Genomic DNA, 16,566 nt, shown 5'->3' with positions numbered 1-16,566 from the left:
GTATGGAGTGTGGACTGGTGGCTGAAGAGGTGCCAGTTCATCTCCTGGGCACTGCCGAGTTGCCGTTGAGCAAGGCACCGAACCCCCAACTGCTCGGGGCGCCGGTCACTGGCAGCCCCCTCGCTCTGACATCTCTCCTTAATAGCATGTATAGGCTATTAAGGAGAGTGCATGTGTGTATTTCGGATCTGTGTGTGTAACATGTATAATAATAAGAGTGAAAAAATTACATTTCCCCGTGCGGGATCTTCTTCTAGTATATAACGTGGCAAACATATGTGATAACCGGGTTACAGGACGCATCCCAACCCCCGTTTCACTCTGCTGCCTTCTGGGAGGCGATACAGGTCTCCGAAGACTCGCACTTATTACTAATTAAGTAATACTAATTAAGTTTCTGCCCGTGTGCCATTAAATATCTAAACTCAAATAATAACACTTTTTTTTATATTACAACACAACACAATTCGTAGTGCAATATAAAAACGTGTCTGCTGGAGTGTGCAATATAACGTACAATATCTAATCTATATAGGTATTTACGTTATTCACTGGTCTTGCTGGTAATACGAGGGTTAATGTTTAATTTTTTATTTTTTTTTGGTCTTTTAAATATTTTATACTGCGCTTTTATTGTGAACCACAGACTCAGACGCACTGAAATGTCGTTGCACAGTCGCTACGCACTGACAATAAACGTAATTAATTATATTCTGATCGTCCCATTTATATGTAGTGATGTTATTATGTTATATGTTAACCGGTTATTACGGATTTATAAGAGACGTGGTTGAGTCAGGAGAGTGCGATGTTAACTGTATGTTTCTTGAACACACCCCGCCCATTAATACCCCTGTCTCCTCCCACACCCTCGACCCAGTTTGTTTGGCAACACTGTGCGTTACACCTTGTATAACCACTGCTGATGATAATATCGATTTATCTTCTAGGAAAATAAACACCCCTCTTATTTAACTGCGCAGAACTGGACCCAGGTCTCCTTTTCTTCCTGATAACACACCGGAGCCATGGCGGTCGGATTTCGCTGTCCGGTAATCCTGTGGCTGGCCACGGCCGCCGTGATGGGCTCGGTACTCGGGCTCGGTGAGGACATTGACCGGCCTCTGTTCGGGCCTCCGGGCTCTCCTATCCGGCTGCAGGAGTCCGACCCCGGCCTGAAGAAGGCTCTGGCGTTCGCCGAGGAGCGCTATAACCGGGGCTCCAACGCCATGCACCTCCGCAAAGTCAGCCGGCTCCTCTCCGCCACCAAACAGGTAACATGGTAACATTACCCTTTACATGAACAGAGACGGTGAATTTAACAAGCTTTTAACGTTTACTTCGTATTGTAGCGTCTTATTTTGTCTTAACATATTATACATGTATAATATGACAATTTGTGACGTCGCAGTAATGTCTATTTGTGCTTGGTAAACAACAGTACGTTTGTTTGGGGCATTTAAAGCTGCATTATGCTACCGATTGTTAGATAACAGAGGCCGGAAGGAAGCTGATTTACCTTCAAAATAATGGCATAATCCTGTCACTGCGCAATTAATTCGTATGCATACAATAAAAATGAAAGAGGCAACTTTATTTGTACAGCACCTTCCAACAAGGTCATTCAAAGTGCTCTACATAAAACATTAAAAGCACTGGTAAGAAACAAAAGAAAAAAGAGACTTGAACGCTGCCTCTCCATGTTGAGTTTGAACTCTGGGGACACAGAGATGATCTGAGAGGAGATGGTTCATAGAAAAGCAAAAGATCTAAAACGTATATTGGCCCTAAACCATTAAGTGCTTTGTAAACCAACAGTAGTATCTTGATAGATTTTTAAGAGAACACTTTTATTTTCACCTTTTACAGACTCGTCTTTAACTTTCCATAGCTTTTGACTTTATTGGCATCCTGGCACTTTCGGAAAAAAGTCTACCATGAAGTGTTATAGACAACATATGCTTCTCAATATGTTCATCTTTTCATTTTGACCAGAGGTTTTTTCGTTGGGTTATTGACACTACAACCAACTTGCCTCAGCTATCAACGCATCCAACTGTGCAGTATTGGCTAGATCCACCAGAGTCTCTGTGCAGCAAAAGAAGCATCCAAATACTACAACAAAGTCAATATACATTCACAAAAAAGCTTAGTCAGGCTAAGTGTCATTCAAACACCGGTACACATTACACACATATCAAATGACCACTGTACTAGACGCTAACACAATTTGTTTAAGGTTCATTTTTTTTGTTTGTAAATCAAAAGTGACCACTGTATGTGTGTGTTTGTCTGTTTTCCAGCTGGTTAAGGGTTTACGCTACACAATAACAGTGGAACTGAGTAACACTCAGTGTAAGAAATCCACCATGCTCCGGACATGTGACTTCTATCCCGAGTTAGAGAAACTCAAGGTAGGATTTGTGTGTGTGTATGTGTGTGTGTGTGTGTGTGTGTGTGTGTGTGTGTGTGTGTGTGTGTGTGTGTGTGTGTGTGTGTGTGTGTGTGTGTGTGTGTGTGTGTGTGTGTGTGTGTGTGTGTGTGTGTGTGTGTGTGTGTGAGAAAGAGGGGGTGGTAAAATAAGTAGGTCATTGTCAGAGTTTTCTTAAATGTATGCTATGTAATATTCCAAAAATGGGGAATGCACATCTGATTGTTCATCGATTTATTATTGCAGCAGTGTAGTGCTGTGTGTTCGGCAGCGGTGTCACCAGTCATCTGATCTTGTGACTTGAGTTTGACATGAAGTAACCCCAAGCGCTCTAATGCCTCACGACCACATGCATGCATACACAACACTGACCCATGGACGTATGTTTTCATTGTTTCTTTGTTTCTCTTCTAGACTTCGTAATGGAGACCTATTCCCATTTTTAAAAAAACCCTTTATATGGGGAGAAAACTGATGGTCTAAACACATTGTTCCCCTTTCTTGGGGGCTTTTTCAATCACTTTTCAGTGCTTTGAATGTATTCTGTATAATACAACATAATCAGGTTGAGATACTGTTTATAATATAAAATATCGCTGTCCTGTGTATGTTTTTGTTTATGTCAGACGGAGGTGTGTGTGTTCGAAGTTTGGGATGTTCCCTGGCAGGGCACTTCAACTCTGCTCAAACAGAAGTGCCAGCTTAAAGGTCAGTCAGGAGATAAACAAATTGATCATTAAACATCTGAGATTCATGTTTTTTTTTTAACTTAGTTTGAAGTCATTTATTGTGAGCGTTGGCAATGAAAATCATGCTCCCTTCTGCAAATGAATAATCTGAATATAAACAGGTATGTAGTAAATGTACTGTATGTGCATAATAAGAATAAATACATATATACTGTATATTATATACACTCACAGAGGTGAACCCGCATATAAAAACAGTAAGTAAGTATATACGGTAAAAGGACAGTGACAGTGTAGTGGAAAAGCTCATCAGTTCAAGAGTCTTGTGGCCTGCAGTTCCAGCTCTCCTGTGGTCAAAGTATATCTGAAAAACACTAAGCTATGGTTCATAGTGAGTGACTGGGGTTCCTCTGAACTGGTATTTTATGTACTTTTCATGTGGTTTTAGTGTCATCCCATGATGCTTTGCTTCCTCAGTAATAGCAGCAGTGTTTTCCAGGATGACAGTGGCTCTATCAAAGTGGTTAAAAAAAAAAAGAAAAACTTGTGAAATACCAATATTCTTTAACGGCCACTTGCACAAACATGAACATGGGACTGGATTGGCTTTTAAAAACAAACAACAGAAAAACTCTGTTTTGAAGTACAGCTCCTTTAAAACAATATATATACAGAAAATCATCTTGGAGGGGGGTTACACCGCCATTATGAAGGATTCCCGGATAATCAAATGATCTATTTTTATTGATTGTCACTGATCTTGTCAAGCAGACTAACCAGTCAGTGAGTGCATGGTCAAAGGCACAGGGGACATACTTTGTACAAACATTGCCTTCATTTTGACCATCTTGTTCTGTTCTGGCCTTAAACTTTGCATGTTGCCAAAAGCACATTGATAAATGTGACCTTCATTGCTCTTTGATTATGTAATGTTTACTAACCTGGTTCATTACAAGCACAAGCAATAAAGAATCATGTCAAAAATCACCCTGCAGCTTCCATGTATTTGACTTTCAGTGAATGTATTTTTGAACCCATGACATGTTGTCCTCTATGTCTTTCTTATCAGTTGAACCTCAACCCGAAGAGACCAACAAGGTTGTGGATGCCTTCCCCAGCCAGCCTCTGGAGGTAAAAATGATGTCCTATTCTGTATGTACTAGAGAACATCTTGCAATGGGATCATACCAGCTGCCATGACAAACGAGGCCTGGGGCATGAAGTGCTGGGCCAATGGCTCTTTCACTACTCTCTTCCCCTTACCTCTGACACCATTGCTCAGACCACACCCATCTTTATACCCAACCTCCATTTTGACGTCAACTACAAGCCTGTAACATTTCATAACTGTATCTCGAACAGTTGTGGTGCTAATGGGGTGACTGGCCACAGACAGGCAGGCAGACAGACAGGCAGGCAGACAGACAGACAGACAGACAGACAGACAGACAGACAGACAGACAGACAGACAGACAGACAGACAGTGTTCTGTGTTGTTGATTCTGCGTGTTTCTCTTCTCTTTATCTGACAGGAGTCTGTGGAACTGTTGGGCCAGTTCAAAGAATTCATGGTTAAATACAATAAGGTCTACAGCAGCCAGGAGGGTGAGTGATTGACATGGATCTATTGTACACTGGAGAGACAAATTAGAGAACAAAGTATTAATGCTTGATTTATTCTGAAATACTGTTATTTTTTACTGTTCAGAATTTGATAGAATATCAGCTGTGGCTATACCGCTGCTGTACCTTTTTTTTTTTTAAATAACCAAGGCACTTCAACAAAAACTATTTTTTTGTTAAAAAAAAAACAGTGAGCAAAATTAGAGAACAGTAACCGTTGTGTCAGAAGAGAAGACTTAAATAATGTTTTCATTCAGAAATGATCAGGAAGTGTAGAGGCCACATCTTTAAATGACTTCAGCACATCTGCGCCCACAGGACATCACTAGTTTCTCACACTGCTCTGGTTTGATCTTGGTTCATTCTGACTCAGTCTCTTCCACAGTTCACTAACTGGAGTGGGTTTCTTACACATTACTTTGTTGCCAACAATTTTCCAGAGATTTGGTCGTTTTTTTCACAAAATAAATGTTTTTGTTGAAGTGCCTTGGATATTTAAAAACCATGCCGGTACAGCAGTGGTATAGCCACAGCAGATCTTCAATCAAATAATGAACAATACAAATAACAGTATTTCAGAATAAATCAGGTATTAATACTTTGTTCTCTAATTTTGATCTCCAGTATACACACCAAACATAGTGAGGTGCATAATGTGTTGGAGTCCTGTCAAGGCATCCTGAACCCTTTATGTACTTACTCCCTACTCATAACAACACTGAAAGACATTCTTCCTCTATGAAAACCTAAACATCAGGCTAAATATCCCCCATTGATTCAGAACATTTAGAATTAAATGCAACACGCATAACCATGGCATTAATCACATGAACATGGATACCCTTTCAATTAATAAAAACATTAACAGTTGTAGACAGAGGAACTGTTTATGTCAGATAGTAGATAATCAATAAAAGATTAGATAAGGACTGACTGGTTATTTGATAAAAGAGACTCAAGGCTGGAGTGATACATAAATGATTTTTGGTGCTTTTCTTTTTGCTTTTTGGTGTAAAATACTTGTATATAATGTATAATTATGGATAAAATGAGGAGTCTAAAAATCACTACAACAGAGACTATCTCAACACACCTACTAAAAACATCTGCTGAGTCAACTAGCGCATAAAATGTAAACATAAATAAATAAACAGGGCAGTAAAACTCTTTTGCCACGTCAAATCACTTTTTTAAATGTAATGATTTGACCTTTGACCCTGCAGAGGCAGATCATCGCCTGAGCATCTTCCACGAGAACCTGAAAACTGCTGAGAAGCTCCAGTCTTTGGATCAAGGGTCAGCGGAGTATGGAGTCACTAAGTTCAGCGACCTAACTGGTACGTGTCAGCATGCGTGTGCATTTGCCTTTCTTGTATTTCCACACAGTTTCCATGAGGTAATGCACCTTCTGCTTTCCGTTTGTTGCATCAGCTTTTCTTCACAAATGCTTTTAAGTAACACAAAAGTTTGACTGCTCTCCTTTGACGTTTCTCCAGAGGAAGAGTTTCGCTCTACATACTTGAACCCCCTACTGAGTCAGTGGACTCTTCATCGACCAATGAAACCAGCCTCTCCTGCCCGAGGCCCCGCCCCAGCCAGCTGGGATTGGCGGGATCATGGAGCCGTCAGTTCAATTAAGAACCAGGTGCCAACAAACAGATTTAATTTTAGGACTGTTAGCCCAAATACCCCCTGCCCATTTCATGCTAACGTGTGTGAGAAACTCAAGGTAGGATTTGTGTGTGTGTGTGTGTGTGTGTGTGTGTGTGTGTGTGTGTGTGTGTGTGTGTGTGTGTGTGTGTGTGTGTGTGTGTGTGTGTGTGTGTGTGTGTGTGTGTGTGTGTGTGTGTGTGTGTGTGTGTGTGTGTGTGTGTGTGTGTGTGTGTGTGTGTGTGTGTGTGTGTGTGTGTGTGTGTGTGTGTGTGTGTGTGTGTGTGTGTCTTGCAGGGTATGTGTGGATCCTGCTGGGCATTTTCTGTGACAGGCAACATTGAAGGCCAGTGGTTCCTGAAAAATGGGACACTGCTGTCCCTCTCTGAACAAGGTAAAACGCACACACACACACACACACACACACACACACACACACACACACACACACACACACACACACACACACACACACACACACACACACACACAGATGATACAATAGTTCAATAACTTGTCTCATGATTGATTCATTGATTGGTCCCTCACAGAGCTGGTTGACTGTGACGGGCTGGACCAGGCGTGCAGGGGAGGGCTCCCGTCAAATGCTTATGAAGCTATTGAGAAGCTGGGTAAGAAAGACATGGGCGGAGGCCAAGTGATATGTGTAACTTTTTAAAAAAAAATTTCACCTTCCAATAACAAATTTTTTAACCCTGGATATTACATATTTATTAACTCTTAGCAGCCTGCAAAAGCATCCATGTGATTTATGCTGACGCTCAGTGTATTAAGCTTTAATCTTCTTATATTCATCCTTCATGTGTTCTTAGGTGGTTTGGAGACAGAGACTGACTACTCCTACACCGGGCAGAAGCAGAGTTGCGACTTCACCACCATGAAGGTGGCCGCCTACATCAACAGCTCTCTCGAGCTGTCCAAAGACGAGAAGGGTGAGTGGGCTGAGCGAATAGAGAGGGAACGAAGAAGGAAAGGAAGACACAGCACTGATTGTGACGCGTCAACAGAAAATATCACTAACATGCACAAGAAGCTTTTTTTTTATCTGAATGTCACCCAATTAAATTTAATGCATGAACAGTAAGAATGACATTAGTACATGATTTGTCATTTCCTATTTCAAAGACAAATATGTAGTGGAGATTTTGCTTTTTTTTTTTTAATCGTAACTACAAAAAAGAGCTGTTAAATTGACTCTTTTTTAAATTCTATCCTCAGAAATTGCAGCTTGGCTGGCAGAGAATGGACCAATCTCTGTTGCACTGAATGCCTTTGCCATGCAGGTAAGCTGTTTTGACCACCACAGCAATGACTGAATCCACGGGTGTTGCAGCTATTATTATAATGAAATTCTACGTTCAGACCCCCTCACCATTACCATGTTTTTACAATGATTACAATGCCTGTTCATTCTGTGCTCTGTCAGTGCTTCTTAATCATAAGAAAGAATTCCAAAATAAATTAAATTCCACACCTCGTTTTCACCGCGACTTTACACCTAGGCAGATTCTCATGCTGTATAACACATGCACACATACACAAGAGCACCGCTAATGGATTTGTTTACAAACACACACGTCTCATACCTATGCCATATATATAATAATGCCGCCTTTTGTAATGAAATGGTGCCCTAAATATTTATGTGGAGAGTAATGATGCCAGTGATAGTGATGGTCAGGTTGACTAAATCCACATCTGACCTGTTATGAGAAACCCTGTTAAAAGGAACCAGAATACAGGAAATTACATCTACTCTGTTAGAAATGCAGAGGACCACCAGATCTCCTGGCCTACCCACATTTCCATCCTACTATATATACTGCCATACCAGTTAATAGATGAAACAGTTGCTGCTACTCATCAATAGGCATCAAAATATATAATGTATCGCTGCAAAAGAGCGCTATGTTTGGGGCACGCTGTGAGCATATTGAGAGGGGACTATGTAAGCTGCGTACCCCTCTTCACTAACGGTTTTAACTTATAACCCACAACTAATAATCTTTAACAGGGCAAAATACCATGGCACACAACACTTTGTAAAGCATGTTTTTTTATTTCATGTACTGACAGTAAAATAAGCCACTATAAACCTATAATAAGGCCCAATCATGCTTCATATTTTTTTAGAATGTGATAATTTAGCATACAACCCTATTTAAACATAAATTAATATTATTAATTTATTTTGTCCTTTAAACTCCTGTAGTTCTATAGGAAGGGTGTGTCTCACCCTTTGAAGATCTTCTGCAACCCCTGGATGATAGACCATGCTGTGCTGCTGGTGGGATACGGAGAACGTAAGTGTTCGTTCTCTTTGTGTGCTCATAGTGCCATCTGCTAGTTTTCAATATGCCCAAAGAAAAACAACCACTCAGAACCAGATCATGACTGCTCTGAAAACTGTGAATTCAGGCAGCCCTGGTGAAATAATGAATTATATAAATATCATATAAATAAAATGTTTTCAGAAACATATTTTAGTGTACCGTTTAGCTGTAAATTGAGAAAGTTTGTCCAGCCAAGCTAGTTTGTCTCACAGTTTGATCAGAGTTCAGAGCAGTTATGAAGCTGCATCAGAGACTGCTCGGCTCTGATTGGTTCTCGTGCCATTAAGATCACACAGAGATAGAGATAGAACGACACAGAGTGTCTGTCTCATTGTGCTGTCGGGATAAAGTGAAAGTTTCAGCAAATGTGAAAGAAATGAAATTGTATTTTCAGCTCTAATACTCTAATGTTTCCATACTTTCAGGTAAAAGTATCCCGTTCTGGGCCATCAAAAACAGCTGGGGAGAGGATTATGGAGAACAGGTAAAAAGTCTTTGTGGATTAGTGACGAAGATTATTTTTTTAAATAATACTTTATTCTTATTGAAAATATAATACATTATGATTTTAAAATTAAAGATCTCACCACATTTTTTTGACTTGACAGTACAATAAGAATAAACCAGTCCCCACTTTTACTTTCTCTCTTACAGGGTTACTACTACTTATACAGGGGGTCCAATGCATGTGGGATCAACAAGATGTGCTCCTCTGCCGTAGTCAACTAAAGCACTAACACCACGTTCACACACACACACACACACACACACACACACACACACACACACACACACCCACACCCACACACACACACCATCATATCACACTACTCACACAAACATTCTATCGAGAATGCATTGATGATTACAGTCATGCAAACGTAAAGTCCTACTGATGTTACTTTTCCGTTAAACCAGACAAGTATTCCCTCATACTTCACACATTGTGTCAGTTTACTAAAAACTTACCAGCTCTAATAAAGCTTGCTTTGCTGAGGAATTTATAGTAATTTTAAAGTAGACTTTATGTGTGCATTTAATTCCCTTGGCCCTGCAGGTCATGATTGCTTTTCGTAGGCAGTGTCTGTTTCAACTCATCTTTCCTCAGAGTCACTGAGCCCAGAATTAACCAACTAATTGTAGTTAGACTTCTGTCTTGTGAGTTTTCTTGAATGTTCTGTTACCTGTGCCCGTGCTAATGCTATGTAGAATTTGAGAGGGCTTTTGAAACATGGGGGTTTTACCTTTATATTGGTCTGCACATTAATACATAACTCCAATGCAATTGTAAAAACTGCTGTAAGACAGTGAGAAACTAATGAAGGTTGAATTAAAAAGTGTGGAATCGTATTCTTTGTGTATGGTGGTCTTTTCTTATATGCACTGGAATGACAGAATAAAATTTTATCAATTAAAAATACATAAGATTTCACTGTGAATTAGATTAGACTGTCTATATATGGCAATTCATAAACCACAATGAACATCAAAATACCAACGTGCCATAGTGACTGGTAAAAAGTAATACACATTTTAAGCCTGCACTGCTATTATGGAGAATGAATTTGTTTGTGGTTTGCTTATAAACATTTAACAATAAATTGGCCTAAAGAAAAAATAGCTGATGTTTGAAATGTGACATTAAAGGTTGAATATGTAGAATGAGCAGAACTCCGCCATCTAGTGTCTCAAGATCGTAGTCGCAACAACAGAAACTAATTAAAAGCACTGGCGTTGCCATGTTCGTCAGACCCGGTCCAGTAGGCTACAGTAGACCGGAGTCTGTTTGAGCCTGTTTGAACCCGTCCACTCGGACAAATCGCACCATAAAAACAAGTGTTAGAGGGGTTTGACTGACTGTTATCGTAAGCCATTACTTTAGCCATTACTTTAGCTGTTACAGCTAAGTAAACATGAAAGTTAGCTTACCTTAACTGTAGCCATTTGGGCGTGCGTTTTAATGCCTTTTAACTCCTTTCTCTCAGTCCATGGAGCGAATGCTCGGTCTATATTGACTCTGGTTTTTGCTCGTCTCCGGTCACTCAGCTGCAGGATCGGCAAAGTCCATTTCCCCAGTGCCAGCCTACAGTAGCTGCACCAAACAACAGACAACCCTGGCAACCTGCAATGCTGGCCGCTTAATAGCTAGTAAAATGTAAACAGAACATTACAGAAAGTCATTGTCAAACCTGTAAAAAAATAAAATAAAATATGAATTCAGACTAAATATAAATTTTCTATGGAAAAGCAATACTTTCATTCTATACCCCTCATATTCAACCTTTAATAATAAAAAGATGTCATACCCATGTTGTGTTGTATATTATGTTGTTAAGTATGTGAGAACAGGTTGGCAACAATGAATGCGAGAGATCTTTAATGTTTCTTAAACGGAGAGCAATCAAAACTCCATTTCCCACAATGCAACGGCACTGCCACGGAAAAACTACACCAGAGTGGAGCAGCATATTTCAAGGAACAAAATGAAAGTCAGGAAGAAAACAGTAATTGATCCTGAAATGACAACGTTGCATTCGAGTGCCCACCTCTTCATCTGACATGTTAAGTGTAATTCCCTTTAGCCTGCAGAAATAAGAAAATAGACGCTGAACTTTATTTTGAAAAGGGTAGACCACTTGACACCGGAAGTGTAACATTTGGTGTCGTCAGAAAACAGGAACGCGTGTTTGTTGGGCTCTTCTGATAAAATACTTCAACGTGTCCTATCTTAAGAGTGTATTTTAAGCCTCTGTCAAGCAACCCGCCAACACAGCTTTGAAAAGACAGAATCACTCTTCCGCTTTCAAGGTAGTTATGTAACCTGCTAACTCGGCTGGAGTTTTGAGATAGCTAAGGTTAGCCTAGTCAGGTAAATCACTCGTTTAATGTGTAAACGCGCACTAAAGTAGCATAGTGTTAAGGGAATTTGAAGCGTTTCCATGCGTCCAACCATCGTAATCACTGTAGTTAACTTCATTTACTAGAAGTGGCTTAGCTTACGTTCACTAACTCATTTGTGTGTGGGTCCTACCTACTATTAATTATGTATTTTTATTTTGTCTTTCCGTTTGGCTATTATTATTATTATTATTATTATTATTATTTACCCTTTTTTTCTTTGAATACTTTTTATGCTGTCGATGTGTCTTGTCTTCCCATTGTATTATATGATGTGTTTTAGGTATACTATCTGCCTGAATAAAAAAAAACAATATTCGTCTGAGCTCAGCTAACCTTAGTCTTTACATTAACTTGATGAATTACTATAATACTTTACTTACTACATTATATTCATCTTGTGTTTTATCAAATGAAAGTTTCAGTTTATCGTCTCCGTTTGTCCACTCTCCTCTTCTTTCAGCTGGAGAAGGAGCCTGAAGCTCACCATTTGAGATGTCACAGGCCACCAAACGTAAACACGTTGTCAAGGAGCTTCTTGGGGACTTTGTCACGCCCACAGAAAACCAGCAGATTGTGAAGGTGAGCTGTGTGTGCTGACTGCATTGATTTGAACATACCGATGTAAACAGAGGTGCTTCTAGAGTCTGTTGAGAGCATGGACACAGAAAAGAATGGACAGGGGATAAAAAAAAATGGAACCCATTCAGTCCTATGGAAAGCTACTCAGTGGTGCAGACTCCCTTAAGGACGCCGCCATTTTTGGTTCTTGTGAACCTGGCAGGACTTGCCGAATGTAGAACTCTTCAAGTCCCTGAGTCCATATCCGTGCGCCAAGCACGAAACAACACGAAAAACAATAGAAAACATCAGACACAATGTAGAAAAAGTTTGAGCAAGAGTTGTGCCTCTGCTGGAGCCTTGCATTGGGCTCTACAGAGACAGGGGCCTAAGCTGCTGCTCTTTTTAGCATCACACCCTCCTTCTCCTGCCTATAACTCCATTTTGGTAGGGTCTTTAATTATGCCCACCTACATTTTTTTTAGCAGAGGGTCTCAAGATAATTATGAGCCTCTTCCCTTATCTGAACTTCCCTGCATGTATGGGAGTGAATGGGCCAATGTGCTTCTGGACACAGGACCGCCACACAAACAGGCAAGTGCTGCAATACCGGGCTTGGCTGCTGAGCCCATAGTGGCATACGGCAAGAGCCCTGTCCTGGGGACCTGGTTGGGGCCCATTCATTCATTTCACATGGGTGCCCTCGAACCTGCGTTCATCACCATTATGGGTTAGTTTAAACTAAATCATGCACGTCACTTGCAACAGGAGTAAAACAAGTCTAAAAACTTAAAGGAGTGGGTGGAGTCAGGTGGGGCTCCCTTAGGGAAGCCCTGCTTTGCGCATTGTCACTGCTGTAGTTTAAAGTCTGTCAGCCCACGGGGGCATCTATTGGCCTTGGGCCCCAAGCAGTTGCCTGCCTCGCCGTCTGGCAAGTGGCACCTCTTTCGGTAAACACCCACCCACATTACAGCATACAGCAAGTCATACCCCCCTCTGTTTCCGTCCTCTTGTAGGTTACTGGTAGCCGTGGTAACAACCTCCATGAAACTGTCACAGCAGAGGGGGAGACTTTCCTGGTGAGCATGCCCACCAAGTTCCGCAAGAACATCTGGATCAAAAGAGGTAAGTGACGAAGTGGGATGTGTAGATTCAATATTATTGATTATTACAGAGACAGTTCAGTTTGCCAGGAGGAGCCACTCATAAAAAGGGCTCAATCATGCTACTAGATATCAATAACTCAACATGATATCTTTTAAATATAACCCAGGACTCAAAAAAGGTTAAGGTGGCAGCGTATCACATGCAGTATTATCTTTTATTTATCAGAAATGTTGTGAATATCAGAATGTGTACTTTAGACGTTAAATATTCTCTGTATTGATGTCTGCAGCTGGATCTTTCATTTCATTTAGTCTCTAAAATGCACTCCAACATATTATCAGTTGATCTTTTAATTTTTGGCTCTTGTGATAGCAATACATTTTTGAACATTTATAGTGTTTTCATGTGCTTTTACAATGTCTATTGGTCTGCAGCTTTAAAATAATGCTGTTTTGAGAGCTTGGTAGTTGGTGATTTTTCAAGGGAAAAGATGTTGACATATCAGTAGAAGGGGCCAATATCAATCACCAGTGTGACGACACATTAGTAAATACTAAACGGTAAAAAATCTCTATTTTACTTTGTTTATAATGACCTTTATTTTTGGGTTTACAGTTCATACATAGTGATGGGAATCAATAACTGATTGCAGTTTTGACATTCCACACACGAGTACCACTGCTTCCCACCCCCAAGCAGCATCTGTACTGTGTTCAGACCCAGTAATAATAAAACTGTTGTGCTGTCGCTTAAAACCCGTGTAGGTCTACTTTTTCCACACAGAAAATGGATCAGTAATCAATAAAGGAATTAGAAGAAGAAGATTAGGAAGAGTCAGACCGATTAGCAGAATCACTAACAGCATTTGTATCAATAAAATCTTACATAATTCCCATCCCTATTTCTATATTTCTCCTTTATGATCCCCTAGGTGACTACGTGATTGTTGATCCCATTGAGGAAGGAGAGAAGGTGAAGGCAGAGATCAGTTTCATTCTCTACAAAGATCAAATTCAATACCTGCAAAAACAACAGCTTTGGTGGGTTGGAACACACACACACACACACACACACACACACACACACACACACACACACACACACACACACACACACACACACACACACACACACACACACACACACACACACACACACACACACACACACACACACACACACACACACACACACACACAAACACACAAACAAGACATCCATCACACAACCAAATTCTTATTTACTGAGTGTATTGTGTTTTTTCCTTGACTTCCTCCAGGCCAGAGGGGTTTACGGAAGAGTCTTCAGAGCAGGACAAGACAGAAAAACAGCAGGAAGAGGAGACGGAGGAGAAAGATGAGGAACTGAGTGACTCTGAAGATGATGAGAGTGACCTCTTTGTGAACACCAACCGCTGTAACTACCATTACAGTGAGAGTGAGGAGGAGGACAGCGAGGAAGAAGATGATGACAAAGCGGAAAGGACAGTAAATCCTTTGTAGTGGCAGCATTGAGGACTTGTGTTGTTGTGAATATCAGGAGACAGTGTGCCGCCGCAGTTGTTAGTTTAAGGGGTGTGGTGAGAATGTATACATCTTTCCAGTTGTATAGGTCCCCTGAGGGATATTGTCATAACTAGCTGGAATGTTCCCATTCTTTTACAGAGCTCCTTGTAGTGCTGATTGTAGTGATTTGATTTATAAATGAAGGCTGCTGGTAGCTTGGGTGATTTTCTTTGTCATAAGCATCGAAAGATCAAAATGCACAAGTTTCAATTGAATATATGTAGGCCGTTGTGACTCCTTTTGTACCTCATCTTTTTCTGACATTCCTTACCCAGTTGCTTATTCTGGTTTGGTCTTAGATTAATACTTGAGCAGTTTTTTTCATCACTTGACTTGACACCATCCTCTCCACATCTTCAAGGATGAATCATCTACTCCTTGTAAATAAAGTTTGTCTTTTTATTTCACATCCAAAGAACTGTCTCTTCTAGAAACAGTTGTGCCGAAGTCACACATGCATGGATATGAAACTAAACACATTTCCTCCAACATGTATTACACATAATTTCCTAAAAGCTGAGCTCACAATATTTAACATAAAACCAGTGGGCAGTATATCTATACTGCCAGTCATTGCTTTAAGTTTACCTGTTGGCATGTGTAACCGGCTGCTGATATCTGCAAATCATTCATTACTACATTCTGAATTTTTACAGTGAATAAAAAATAACTCAAAGATAATACTGATTTTCACAACATTCATTTATTCAAATATCCACAGTGGAAGAGGTTCTCAGAGCTTTTACTTAAATTAAAGTAATAATTCCCCACTGTAGTAAAAGTCCTGAATTCAAAATGTTGCTTAAGTAAAAGTGCAAAACTATTTAAATCAGGAGAGACTTAATGATTCCAGTTTAAGATGTGAAAGTAAGATTTTATTAAAAGTGCAGGGCAAATAATATGATTGAATGAGAGTCTTTGGCGTTTAGACCCCATTGAGAAATCATGTTAAAAGGGTAGTGAAGCCAAAGGTAGAGCAGGAACGAGAGGTGCTGCTGAAGACTTTGAGGTGAGTGGGGAGGAGGTGGGTGTTTGCCACCACCTGATGACGGCTGACAGCACAGAGAGACAGCTTTTAAACTTTTAACAGCCACAGCCTGATTGGCTGAGGACACTAAAATATATGACAGATACGCAAGATATCATGAGGGACAGCCTTCCTGTCTGAACATTAGCTAAACTACATTAAATTTACTTAAAGTACAAAAAGTAAAAGTTTTTATACAGAATATTATATCATTAGATTATAAATGATAGAATAATGTAAATATCACCTTGCCGCTGATAAAAAGGGACAATTTGATTTACTCTATATAGCCTACTGATGTGTAGCTAAAAACAAAAACAATATATGATATACTAGAGTTTAAAATTAGAGGACAATTTATTAATGCTTTATTTATTGTGAAATGTTATTCTCTATTGTTCAGAATTTGATAGAATATCATCTGTGGCCATACCACTGCTGTACTAGCATGTTGTGTTTTTAATCTAAGGCATTTTTAAAAAACCTTTATTTTGTAAGGCAAAAAAAAGAGCAAAAATTTGAGAACACTATCAGATACCTTCCAGTAATTGGTGTTGATCTTGAGCCTGGTGACAATTTACTTAATTTTTTGTACACACCCTATTTATCTGGCAGCTCTCCTTGTTTCTTTGCCAGATGGCAAAGAAGAGATCGTCTTCTC

At 40.0% G+C, this 16,566-nt stretch overlaps 2 protein-coding genes across 2 annotated transcripts; both read left to right on the top strand.

Annotated features, from left to right (window-relative positions):
- Positions 1–894: 894 nt before the first annotated feature.
- Positions 895–10,097, top strand: ctsf (cathepsin F). The gene is made up of 14 exons (XM_083915227.1): positions 895–1,274; positions 2,304–2,414; positions 3,058–3,139; positions 4,190–4,251; positions 4,653–4,725; positions 5,967–6,080; positions 6,240–6,388; positions 6,691–6,787; positions 6,945–7,025; positions 7,227–7,346; positions 7,633–7,697; positions 8,627–8,717; positions 9,173–9,231; positions 9,402–10,097. The coding sequence occupies exons 1-14, from the start codon at positions 1,029–1,031 to the stop codon at positions 9,474–9,476; spliced, it is 1,425 nt and encodes a 474-aa protein (XP_083771353.1). The 5' UTR covers positions 895–1,028; the 3' UTR covers positions 9,477–10,097.
- A 1,317-nt stretch (positions 10,098–11,414) lies between these two features.
- eif1ad (eukaryotic translation initiation factor 1A domain containing) lies at positions 11,415–15,503 on the top strand. Its single transcript, XM_083915814.1, has 5 exons — positions 11,415–11,555; positions 12,109–12,227; positions 13,223–13,331; positions 14,245–14,353; positions 14,593–15,503. Exons 2-5 carry the CDS (start codon positions 12,141–12,143, stop codon positions 14,813–14,815), a joined length of 528 nt encoding a protein of 175 aa, XP_083771940.1. The 5' UTR covers positions 11,415–11,555; positions 12,109–12,140; the 3' UTR covers positions 14,816–15,503.
- Positions 15,504–16,566: the final 1,063 nt, after the last annotated feature.

The sequence above is a fragment of the Echiichthys vipera genome (assembly GCF_963691815.1).
Source record: "Echiichthys vipera genome assembly, chromosome: 6".
In the NCBI taxonomy this organism is placed as follows: domain Eukaryota; kingdom Metazoa; phylum Chordata; class Actinopteri; order Perciformes; family Trachinidae; genus Echiichthys; species Echiichthys vipera.
This window is presented reverse-complemented; position numbering and strand designations above follow the sequence as displayed.